Consider the following 13,181-nt stretch of genomic DNA (forward strand, 5'->3'; position numbering starts at 1 on the left):
AGCAATTCCTTCCACAGGTTTTAGAAAAAAAATGCACTGGAATTAGAATTTGGGTTCTGAAACTTGTAGCTGTGTAAATTTGAATAAACTGCTTAACTTCTCTGAGCCTCGGTACCTCCAACTATTCAATAATAACTTCAAAGCATTGTGAAAATGAAAGTAGATGATGTATGCGAAAGTGCCTGGCACATGGTAGACACACAACAAATACGTTCCTCTGTTAGAGCAATACATAGTGTATAAAAAAATATTGCTTATCAATTGTCTGAACTTAGACCAATTATTTTCAAGAATTTATTTCAGCACAATGGAGGGCAAAACTGAGATTCTCTTGATGTCTAGCCTTAGAAAAATACAGAGGAAGATGGTTAATTTGTTTCATGACATTGACAATGTCAACTTTTAACAAGAATAATTCAATGGAAAAAATATCGTGTACTTCCTTGTCAAACTGTTGGGGTGGAAATGAGAAGGTAAAAGCGGAGGGGGGTAAACAAAGCATAATTATTTGCAAACATTGTTAAGCTCAGATAAGAAATATCTTTATTTACTAAAGGTACCCTTTTCTCATAACAGAAAAGAGTTGAAAAAGCATGAAAAAGTAAAGCTTGAAAGGAACAGTATCCAAGTAAGAGAAAGACAGAGCCAAGTTCAAAGAAGTTACTTTTGCCAAGGGCTGCTTAGCTAGTTACTGACTGAGGGCTTGCTAGAACCCAAGTGTCTTCACTGCATATGTGTTTTATATTCTGTCTTATCAAAGGAAGAGCTTAAGCATTATTTCCTCTGGGAGGCATTTCTTGGTCCCAAGGCTAAGCTGCCTGCTCTGGTATGCTCTCACAGCTTCCTGTATTTCCCTTCTCAATACAGTCAGCATATACATTGTTACCATGTGTACAACAGAGTAGGTAAGAGCACAGGTTCTGGAGTCAAATGGTTGGAATCTCATCTCTCCAAATTACTGAGCCTCCACAAAGAGGATAATACACGTACTTCACAGGGATGTTATAAGGAGAAAATGAGATAAGCCTTTAAAACAATGCTTGAGACCTCACACAAGTAACATTGGTCATTTTTATTAATAGTCAAAGTGTAATTAGAAGGAGCCCTGGTGGTGCAAACGGTTAAGTGCTAGCTACTAAACAAACAGCTAGCAGTTCAGACCCACCCAGAGGTTCTGGGGGAGAAAGACGTGCCGATCTGCTCTCACAAATATTGAAGCCTAGAAAACCCTATGGGACAGTTCTATTCTGTTACACGGGGTAGCTATAACTCAAAATCTACTCAATGGAACCTAACAACAAGGAAGGATAATGAGGGCAAGCTGTATACCATATGATACTCCTCAAATGTGTCCCTTGCTGGACACTTAGTGGAGCGGCAAACCAATAAAATAAACTTCGAAAGTTGTTGTTAGTTGCCATAGAGTAGGTTCTGACTCATAGCGACCCTACGTACCACAGAACAAAACACAGCCCGGTCCTACACCATCCTCACAATCGTTGTTATGCTTGAGCTCATTGTTGCAGCCACTGTGTCAATCCATCTTGTTGAGGGTCTTCGTCTTTTTCTTTTATTTTTTTTAAGTTATTGTGCTTTAGATGAAGGTTTACAGAATAAACTAGCTTCTCATTAAACAATTAGTACGCATATTGTTTTGGACACTGGTTACCAACCCCATGACATGTCAACACTCTCCCCTTCTCTACCTTGGGTTCCCTATTACCAGCTTCCTGTCCCCTTCTGCCTTCTAGTCCTTGCCCCTGGGCTGGTGTGCCCATTTAGTCTCATCCTGTTTTATAGGCCTGTCTAATCTTTGGCTGAAGAGTGAACCTCAGAAGTGACTTCATTACTGAGCTAAAAGAGTGTCTGGGGGCCATACTCTCAGGGATTCTTCAGTCTCTGTCAGGCCAGTAAGTCTGATCTTTTTTTGTGAGTTAGAATTTTGTTCTACATTCTTCTCCAGCTCTGTCCAGGACCCTCTATTGTGATTCCTGTCAGAGCAGTCAGTGGTGGTAGCCAGACACCATCTAGTTTTGCTGGACTCAGTCTGGTGAAGGCTGTGGTAGTTGTGGTCCCTTAGTCCTTTGAACCAATCCTCCCTTGTGTCTTTGGTTTTCTTCATTCTCCCTTGCTCTAGACATGGTGAGACCAGTGGAGTATCTTAGATTGCTGCTCACAAGCTTTTAAGACCCCAGACACTATTCAACAAAGTAGAATGTAGAACATTTTCTTTATAAGCTATGTTATGCCAATTGAGCTAGATGTTCCCCAAGACCATGGTCCACACAGCCCTCAGCCCAGTAACTGGGTCCCTCAGGGAGTTTGGATGTGTCTACGGAGCTTCCGTGACCTTGCCTTGGACAAGTTGTGTTGGCTTAACCAGGGAGTCTTCCTCTTTTTTGCTGTGATTATGTTTCTTAAATACAAAGAGTCCTTACTTTGCACAGTTCTGATTTGTACAAATTTCAGTTTTCATAGTTTAGTTAAATAATACCAGTGTCCCAAAAACATGGCTCAAATTTCAGCTACCATAGTATATCTTCAATCGTGAGGTCTGTTAAACCATTTTCTTATTTTTAAAAGTATGTTGTTTGTCTTCTTATTGAAGTATGAGTTCTTGATATGTGCTGGATAAAAATCCTTTATCAGACACATATTTAGCAAATACTTTCTCCCAGTCTATGGCTTGCCTTTTTACTTTCTTAACAGTCTTTTTGAAGAGCAAGTTTTAATTTTGATCAAGTCAAATTTATCAATTTTCTCTTTCATTGTTCATGCTTTTTGAGTCCAATCTAATCAGTCTTTTTGTAAGCCAACATCACAAAGATTTTCTCCTATGCTTTTTCCTAAGATTTTATACTTTTTGCTTTCATGTTTAGGCCTATGATTCATTTCGAGTTAACTTTTATATACATGTAGGGTAAAAGTTGAAGTCCCCCCACCATTCCCACTGCCCCACATGGATAACCAATTGTTCCAGAATCATTTGTGGGAAGCTACCCTTTCCGCATTCATTATCTTAGTACATTTTTGCAAAAAATGTCTACTTTTAGTATCAGGGCAATGCTAAGTTGATAAGAGGAGTTGGAAAGTTTTCTCCTCTTCCAAGTTTGTATTGAGTATCATTTCTTCCTTAAATGTTTTATAGAATTCATCAGTGTAGCCATCTGATTTAAAATGAGCTTGTTTATCTATTCATTCATTATTCCTAGGCTAATCCCATAAAGAGACTGTGGAAACAAGTATTTCAGAAAGGAAAAAAAAAAATTTACCTGGCATATATTTTTTCCAACCTTGCTTAAAAAATTATTTTATTGTATATGAATAGACAATATAAGTGGTTACTGGTAAGTGCATATATAATATATAATTAATTCTGGATACAAAATTAAAAGTCATTTCACACACAATACTATAAAGGGGATTGTTATATATTAACGATTAACTACAAATATTCAGTGTATTGACTAATGCTGTTCATTAAAGCAGGTGGGTCATGAAACCACTTAAGTTATGAGAACAAAGCTGAAATGTTATTTAATTAAAATATTATGGTTTACAGTGATGGGAAAACCATACTGATTAAGGGTAGGGTTGCATAGCTGCTTAATACAATTACTGTCAGTAAATTGCATTCCTGTAAAAAGGTGAATTACCAAAATTTGTGTGATAGATATATTTATAACAATGACAAAAAAAAAAAAAAGAGTAACTGCTGAGCCTACTTACGTACAACCAAACACCTCACAGCATTTGGTTCCTTGGTTTAGAGATTTAGGGTCAGAGCTTCAGGGGACATCCCAGTTAAATGGTCTAATGAAGTGTTTGGTGCTCCTGTTCTACCCTCCTAGTTTGTTGCCTAGTGCCTGGGGTCTTAAAAGCTCTCAAGAGGCCATTCAAGGTACAACAACTGGTCTCTAATTGCCTGGGACAACACAAGAAGAAGAAGAATCAGGAATAAAAGGAGAAAATGGAATGTGTGGCTAATTGCCTCCATGAACAACAGTCTCCTTTGCCATTAGACCAGAAGAACTAGATGGTACCTGGCTACCATTTTTGAACATTTTAATCAAAGATTCTATAAAACAGTCCTGATTAAAAAGGGAAAAATGGAGAACAGAATTTCAAATTCTCATGGAATCCAGACTTTCTGGAGCCGTGGAGGGTGGATGAACCCCTGAAACTATTGTCCTGAGATAACCATTAAATTTTAAACCAGAAATATACCCTGAAGTCGTCTTAACACCAAACAATAGTTTAACTTAACTAGTAAAGAATGCCTGCCTTGAGCCTTGTGCTCCTTTAAGAATTATTTATATGGGATCAAACTGACAACATTAACCTGAAAGATCAGATAAGGCACTTAGGGGGCACTGAATTTATGTTAATGGCGGAGGAACAACTTGAAAAAGAAGGGTGAGAATGGTTGGATAGCTCAAAGAATGTAATCAATGTCACTGAACTGTACATGTAAAAATTGTTGAATTGATGTATGTTCTGCTGTGTATGTTCTCAATAAAAAAATAAAATAAATTATAAAAAATATTATAAACCAGTGGCTTAAATACTTGATGTGAAGATACATGAAGTCGAAACAACAAATGGCTATTTAACTGGAAAAGATTACAAAATGGCTTCCTAAATAACTTTCTCCTTCCCCTCTTAAAAGATATGATCAAAGCAAAAATCAGACTCCTTTCAATTAGAGCCCCTGCTCAAGTAGGTTTTTTAATGTAATATTTCTTTAAGAATTGTCCATTAAAAATTGCTATTTCTAGCTTCTGAATAGTGAAGATTGAGTTTGTAACACTGGACAATTTTGACTTGGTTCTCTTCCTGAGGTCTCACAGGGCATTTCAAAAATAAACATCAATTATCACACTTGGATTTTTTTTTTTTTTAATCAAAATAATGTCTTAATTCCTTGCCCATAATTTAAAGCACGTTTAAAAAATATGGTATGGGGAAGTTAAAAGTCAGGCCAAAACACCACCCTAACTAGCAAATGGTACTGTTGCCAATATCATACAATTTTTTTTTTAATTTTATTTTCAGCTCATAACCTAATAAATGCAGATACTATCGAAATTCTACAGCCCCTCAGAGTCCAAAATGTAGCCAAATGTAACTCACGTGCTCAGGGTGAGCTGTTAATCTAATCTGAGTTGATATTACATTTGGGCTATTTTATTCTCAGCTATATTTTAAGGGAAATGAGCTACACTCACTCTTCACTTACTATCTTGTTATCTGACATTTCATATTTATGACAATAGTTAAAATATCTACCCACTATTTTTCTTATTAATGTCCTGGAGGGAGGTACGGCAGTTTATTCAAATCTACCCTGGGGTATTTAATCCTAGTCTGGAACCTGCGGGGTAGGGGGGCGGGAGCACAGAGCCCGAGCTGGAATGCCAGGCGGCCAGCGTCTACAGCATGGATTTGGATTCTGGCAAGCTAAGTGAGGGTGAGCCATGACCACTGCAGGTCCAGAAGGGCCAAGGATGCCCAGTTGTGAGGGCTGGGGCCGGGGAGGACCAGAGGCCAGGGCAGGAAATCGCCAGTATTTAGCATAACATCGATTTTCACATAATGACGTGGTCTTTAGGAGTCCTGGTGGTGCAGTGGTTAAAGTACTTGGCTGTCAAGCAAAAGGTCGGTGGTTTGAACTCACCAGCCACTCAGTGGGAGAAAGATGAGGTAGTCTGCTCCTGTAAAGATTTACAGCCTTGAAAACCCTATGGGGCAGTTCCACCCTATCCTATAGGGTCGCTATGAGTTGGTGTTAACAACCTACTCTTTGGAACCTAACCATGTAGATAAGTGATGAACGGGTACAATCTGTAATTTTTAGAAAATTCATGCAAAATATAATTTGATCCATTAGGTCCTGATCATTGATGATGTATTTTCTTCCTGGAGTTTCTGGGTGGTACAAACAGTTAACACACTCGGTTGCTAACTGAAAGGCTGGAGGTTCGAGCCCACCCAGAGGCACCTTGGAAGAAAGATGTGGTGACATACTTCTAAAAAATCACCCATTGAAAACCCCATGGAGCACAGTTCTACTCTGACACACATGGGGTCGCCATGAGTCAAAATAGATCCAAGGGCAGCTGGTTTACTGGTTTTTCTTAATCTTATCTTTAGTACTTAACACATTGCCTAGCTCAAACTCTAGGTACTAAAGAAATGCTTAACTTGAATATGTAGTTTAACAGAATTAAATCGGTAGATGCTGCAATTTGCAAAGTAATCCAGAGAGTCAGGCATCAATGTTAAAAATAGCAAAGCCTTCATTGCAGAATATCAGAAGTGATATATTTTAAGATACCAAAATGTTACATAATTTTTGCTCTTTAGAAGCAGAAAACTCACGAGATAACCTAAACAACACATGAATACCTCTTCTTCTTCCTATCAATTCACTAACATCCTTTCTCAGTATTCAGTTCCAGAAAATATAATTATCATCAGAAGCAAAACCTGAGGCAAAAAAATCTCTCCAAAATTACAACGAATAAGGTAAAGGCTTAGAAAATCTCAGTTTTGTTATCTTTTCTCCTTAAGATTAATGTTCTGAGGCTACCTTATAACAAGGTAATTTTGGGACACCCCTACTTACTAGTCCCCTTTAGATGGTTCAAGATCAAATGATTTCTACTCCAGAGAAAATACTATCATAAACAGGGTTTGGTCATTTAGACAGCAGGAGTCAAATGACAGGGATTCCACTGTTGTTAAAGTAGATACCTCTGGTCTAATATTAACTTCCTTTTAACCCTCAAATACTTCTACAAACCTTGTAAGAGTTTGTGAACTCTTAAAAGACTTCTGGAGTTAAGACTGACTTCCAACACATTAAATCTCACTCTGATAGTCACTGTTTTTAGAGGAGTGAAAGTCAAAATAATGATGCACTACACCCACTTGAAGAAAATACCCTATAAAAATTTTATGTTCCACGAGAATGTTGTGGAGGATGTTAGCCACATTATATACTGGCTTCTTTGTGAGGACCCCTAGTAAATTTTCTCTATCGATTTCAATTCCAGGAATTCGAGCTAATGACTTTTACAATTTTATTACAGTTAAAAAAAAAAAAAAACTTTTTTTTTTTAAATCTTGTTCTAATTGTGATGCTGTCTTTATATTTGGTACTGGGAAAATTAGAACCAAACTGATGTCCCACTATACGAAAGATACATACCCTGATCCCATACATTGTTTATTTCATGAACCCTAACTCTACCTTCAAGGAGCTCTGGTAGCACGGTGCATGCTAACCAAAAGGTCAGTGGTTCAAACCTACTAGCCACTCCCAGGGAGAAAGATGTGGCAGTCTGCTTCTGTAATGATTACTGCCTTGGAAACCCTATGGGGTCAGTTCTACTCTGTCTTATAGGGTTGCTATTAGTCGAAACCGACTCAATGGCAATGGGTTTACCTTTATGTTCAGTTTACTTCTTTCCCCTTAAATCTGATTCCTTACTTTAAAAAAATCTTGCATTTAAAAAGTCACCTTCAACATTCAATATTTTCTCCCATGATGATATGAAACAACAAAAATGGAAAAGTTCTACACAAAAGTCTCACCCTAAACATAACTTGACGCCAGAGAATGCCAAAATCAAAGTGAATGAAAAGAGAGATAAAAATAATCGTTGCGGGCAAGATTCACTAACGGATCTAAATGCTAACCCAACAATGCTAAAATCGTGGGTGAAAGTCTAAGGAGAAACAGGATATTTGCATAATTTCCAAGTATTTCTGCCAAGATATTTATTAATTACAAAGGGAAAAAGTGTAACTCTACAGCAGAGGAACCTAGCAGACACCCCTTAGCAACATGATCAATGTTAAGGTCACCAGTAATAAGATATATTGATATCATGAACCCATTGATGACACGCATTTGAGAAGGGCACACTACCACCTCCATTGTATTCTTGCCCAAAATGCATAATCCCAATCTCATCATAAAAAAACACATTAAACAAACCCAAAGTGAGAAACATTCTACAAAATGATTGACTAGTACTCTTCAAAAGTGTCAAGGTCATGAAAGATAAGACTGAAGAACTGTCACAGACTGGAAGAGACTAAGGAGATATGACAACTAAATACAATGTGAGATCTGGATTAGACCCTGGGGGAAAAAGAACATTAGTAGAAAAACTGTTGAAATTCAAATAATGTCTATAGTTATTTAAGAGTATTATATTAATGTCAGCTTCCCAGTTTTAATAATTGAACTACGAATAAAAAAAATGCTAACATTAGAGGAAGCTGTGTGAGTATAAGGAAATTCTCTGTAATATTTTTGTAACTTTTCAGTAAGTGTAAAATAAAAAGTCTAAAAAGTCACCTTTAATCTTTTTAAAAATAAGTAGAGGTTTCATAAGCAATAACTGTCTGACATTCTCCCAATTTATCCTAAGCTTATAGTTTCCCATTTTAGGCCCTTTGACTGCCTCAGGAAATTCTTCATATCTAGTGCCAATTCACTAGAAAAGTACATCCAGCATGGTTGGTAAAGTAGAGGGTCAGTGACAATGAGGGAGACCCTTAGTGACATGGCTTGACACAACGGCCGTAACAATGGGATCAAACATACCACAAGCATGAAGATGGCACAGGACCGGGCAATGTCTTATTCTGTTATACAAAAGGTCCCCTGAATCGGAGCCAACTCAACGGAAACTAACAACGAAAAGTCAATTCAAATACTGTACTTCGAGGACCACCTCCCCCATAAAACATCCCCTGAGCACTGAAGACCTCAAAATTTCCAGCATTGTACTCTAATGGAGAATTTGATTTTGCATGGTTATACACTTTTTCAGTTGTTTTATGCTTATATTATCACAACAATAATAAAAGCTTCCCGAAAGCAGGGACAAAGTTACATACCTTTTTTGATCATCCCCAGCACTGAGCTACGTGTATAAAAAAAAAAAATTTTTTTTTTTTTGAAGTGCTTATTGAATAAATCTGATTCAGTCACTGGTAAATTATTGAGGAAACTAAATATTTGGAAGTTCACATCACCTATACTGCCTCTTTCTGCTATTAGACACCAAATATAGGACTAATGGACCACTAGTCATGACGTAAGTATGGCAATTCTAATAATTTCTTATTTTCAGGAAGTCTCTGAAATGTATGATACTTCCTTCAGTTTAATAAAGTAGCCTGGGTTGAATAAACGCCATAATCTGAATTAGAGAGAGAATGGCAGCACTCAACAGAAATATAGGTCTGAATTAGAAATCTTTTAAATGTCATTTAAAAATCTGTTTAAATTTCTCATTCAATAGTAACATGAAATGTGTAATTATTTTAAAAACTTTCGCAAACAAGATTGAAAGACACCGATGTTGTATGAAGTATTTTCCACAACCCAGGGTTGCTTCCTTAGGGTATTCCTAGGATGTCTACTGATCTGTTAAAGTCATGCAGTGGGAACAAATATCCATTTTCTTTGCCAAGAAAATATCATAGATGAATATTAAAAACAGTTCAGTTAGCCAAAACTCACATCTGCACACACTTAAAAAATGTAGCCCTTCTTTTTTCCCAACAGCAATTTGTAATACATTCTGAAAAAACATAAAAGTATGTAAGACTCTACACCCGGCTGGTTAAGCAAGGGTTTAGACTAAGTGCAGTCGATACAGTCTACAGTATTACTGACACTATTAGTGTACTCTAAAATATGGATGTGTGTGTGTAACTTTGGGGCATGCATCTCAGGCTTACTATAAAAACTACTGTAACCAAGACTCTGTGAAATTAGAGGAAAGACAGACCTATAGATGAATGAAACACAATCAGAAAATCCAGAAGTAGACTCACACATATACGGTCAGTTTTCAACAAAGGTGCAGTGACAAGTCAACGGATAAAAGGCAGTCTTTTCAGCAGATAGTGCTGACACAAATGGTTATTCACATGCAAAAACTGAACCTTAACATATACCTTACACCATTCACAGAAATTTACCCGAAATGGATATAAAACCTAAAACTATAACACTTCTAGAAGAAAACATCTTTGGGGCCTTATGTTAGGCTAAGGTTTCTTAGAAAGGACATCAAAAGCATTATCCATAAAAGAAAAAAAAATGATAAATTAGACTTCATAGAAATTAAGAACATGTGCTTTTTGAAAGACACTGTTAAAAGAATAAAAAAATCAAGCCATTGGCGAGGAGAAAATATCTGCAAATATTTTATAAAGGGTTTGTCTCCAGAATATATAAGGAACTCTCAAAGTTCAATAATAAGAAAATAAACAACCAAACATAAAATGGAGAAAATATTTAAATAGAGACTTCACCAAGGAAGATATTCAGATGACACACACACAAAAAACATTATTAGTCATTAGGGAAACAAACACACAAGGAGATACCATGATTAGAATGGCTAAAATAACACTAAAAAAAAAAAAAAAAAGGTGACAACGCTAAGTGCTGGGGAAGATGGGGAGCAACTAGAACTCTCAGATGTTGCTAGTAGCATTGTGAAACAGTACAGCGACTTTGGAAAATAGTTGGTCAGTTTATAATCAAGCTGAAAATATACTCAACGTACAACCTGGCAATCCCACTCTTCGCTTTTACCCAAGTGAAACTGAACTTATGTACTCACAAAAACTGTATGTGAATGTTTATTGTTGTTAAAAAAAAAAAAAAAAAATTTTTTTTTTGGTACAGTCAAATCGATTTTTGACTCATAAAAAAAGAAAAAACAAACAAACCTGTTGCTGTCGAGTTGATTTCGACTCATAACGGCCCTATACGACAGAATAGAACTGCCCCATAGGGTTTCCAAGGAGCGTCTGATGGATTTGAGCTTTCGACCTTTTGGTTAGCAGCTATTGACAGAGTAAAACTGCCCTATAGGATTTTCTAGGCTGTGATCTTTATGGGAGCAGATCGCCAGGTCTTTCTCCCATGGAGCCACTGGGTGGGTTCAAACTGCCCGCCTTTCAGTTAGCAGCTTAACTACTGCACCATCAGGGCTCCTTTCTAACAGCCTGGATATTTCCCAACTGGAGAATGGGTAAACAAACTTTGTTATACCCATACAACGAAATACTACTAAGCAATAAAAAGGAGTGGGCTACTGCCATATATAACAATACGGGTGAATCTCAAAAGCATTATGCTAAGTCAAAGAAGTGAAACGCAAAAGGCTACGTACTGAATGTTTCATTTATATGACAGCCCAGAAAAGGCAAGTCTACAGTCACAGAAAATAGATCAGTGGTTGCCTTCAGGAGTTAGCAGGAAGGAAGAGGGTGGGTTGACTACTAAGGGTCTGCGGAATACCTGAGGTGATAGAACTGTTCTTCACCCTTTTTATGGCGGTGGTTACAAGAATATACATTTGTCAAAACTTGCAGAATTGTTCACAAAAGGATGAATTTTTCCATATGCAAATTATATCTTGATAAAACATTTCCTTAAAAGAGAGGAATGAATGAAGAGTTACAGGAGCACAGGGAAGAACCTGATTTCATCTGCCTTGGCATGGGGAGGGAAGCAGGAAGGGTCAGGTACCTGCCTTGAATGAGGAAGACTAGCTCACACGGTGATCTAGGTAGAGGGAAAAACAATTGAAGCTGTGAACAGGGTAAGGGAGAATATTTTCAGTCTATTTGTGAAACAGGCAGCTGCCTGGTGTGGGCACAGCACAGGTTGTGTCTGTGGTAGGGGAGACAGTTAAGAAAAACTGTTGTTAGGTGTGGTTGAGTTGGTTTTGACTCACAGTGACTCTCTGTACAAAAGAACAAAATACTGCCCGGTCCTACATCATCCTCACAATCATTATACTTGAGTCCATTGTTGCAACCACTGTGTCAATCCATCTCGTTGAGGGTCTTCCTCTTTTCCACTGACCGTCTACTTTACCAAGCATGATGTCCTTCTTCAGGGACTGGTCCCTCCTGATAACATGTTCAAAGTATGTGAGACAAAGTCTTGCCATCCTTGCTTCTAAGGAGCATTCTGGCTGTCCTTCTTCAAAGGCAGATTTGTTCGTTCTTCTGGCAGTTCATGGTATATTCAATATTCTTAACCAATACCATAATTCAAAGACATCAATTCTTCTTTGGTCTTCCTTACTCTTTGTCCAGCTTTTGCATGCATATGAGGCAACTGAAAACACTATGGCTTGGGTCGGGTGCGCATTAGTACTCAATGTGACATCTTTGCTTTTTAATACTTTAAAGAGATCTTTTGCAGCAGATTTGCTCTTGACTGCTGCTTCCATGGGCGTTGATTGTGGATCCAAGTAAAATGAAATCCTTGATATCAAAATCTGCTGCTGTGGAGTCGATTCCAACTCATAGTGACCCTATAGGACAGAGTAGAACTGCTCCATAGAGCTCCAAGGAGCGCCTGGTGGATTAGAACTGCTGACCTTTTGATTAGCAGACACAGCTCTTAACCACTATACCACCAGGGTTTCCAAAATCCTTGACAGAGGTACAGAAATAAATTAAAAAAAAAAATTTTTTTTTTTTTTTAAATAGGATTATACAAATCCTTTACCAGAAAGCTAATGAGCTGTGGCAACTTCATTTCATTGTGGGCAAAGACACGTTGTAATTTTTAGGCAAGAGTGGGAGATGCTATTAACTCACAATCTACTTCCTCCAGGAAGTTCTGCCGGATCCCACTGCTCCTTCCCAGACTTCTAGACACTTTTCTGGAGGTTTCCCAAGGCACGCAGTCCAAGAGATCTAGAGGATGGCCACGATATCAGTGAAATGTAATCACAGTTTCCTTGGTTCCATTATCCCCGCCCCATTACAACAGTCTCCTTGAGGGGAGAGGCTGTTTATACACTGCCAGTGCTTGTTTTGGCCTAGCAATTAGATTTGTTTTTTAGAAAAATCCCTCTATCAGGTATGTCTCAGTCTTACCCTCAGGGGCCTGTGACAACCAGTATGCTCTATCATAGGGGCATTACCATTCTTCTCTTTATTCCTTGGCAGACCCAGGGCTTGGCTTTCCTTGGAAGATGGGCAGACTAACATCACAGAAACCCGCAACTCTTTGGCCCCATTAAGATCCCAAAAGCTATGATGAGTGCCCATAAGCAGGCTGCAGAACAGGCAAAGCTTCTCCTTCTTATCTTTGATGCTAACGAGGACACAGTCTCCGT

General features: G+C 37.9%; 1 protein-coding gene across 16 annotated transcripts in view; it reads right to left on the reverse strand.

The window, feature by feature from the left end:
- Positions 1–13,181, reverse strand: part of CEP112 (centrosomal protein 112) — a 462,579-nt gene that overhangs the window by 171,505 nt on the left and 277,893 nt on the right. Inside the window, exon 24 of one of the 16 annotated variants that reach the window (XM_023556972.2) lies at positions 12,646–12,756. The exons of the other annotated variants lie outside the window; for them this stretch is intronic. Coding sequence (XP_023412740.1) covers positions 12,661–12,756 — 96 coding nt within the window. The 3' untranslated portion in view covers positions 12,646–12,660. Of the gene's footprint in view, positions 1–12,645; positions 12,757–13,181 lie in introns of those variants that run through there. 16 annotated transcript variants of the gene reach the window in all.

Source organism: Loxodonta africana, chromosome 18 (genome assembly GCF_030014295.1).
Source record: "Loxodonta africana isolate mLoxAfr1 chromosome 18, mLoxAfr1.hap2, whole genome shotgun sequence".
Taxonomy (NCBI): Eukaryota; Metazoa; Chordata; class Mammalia; order Proboscidea; family Elephantidae; genus Loxodonta; species Loxodonta africana.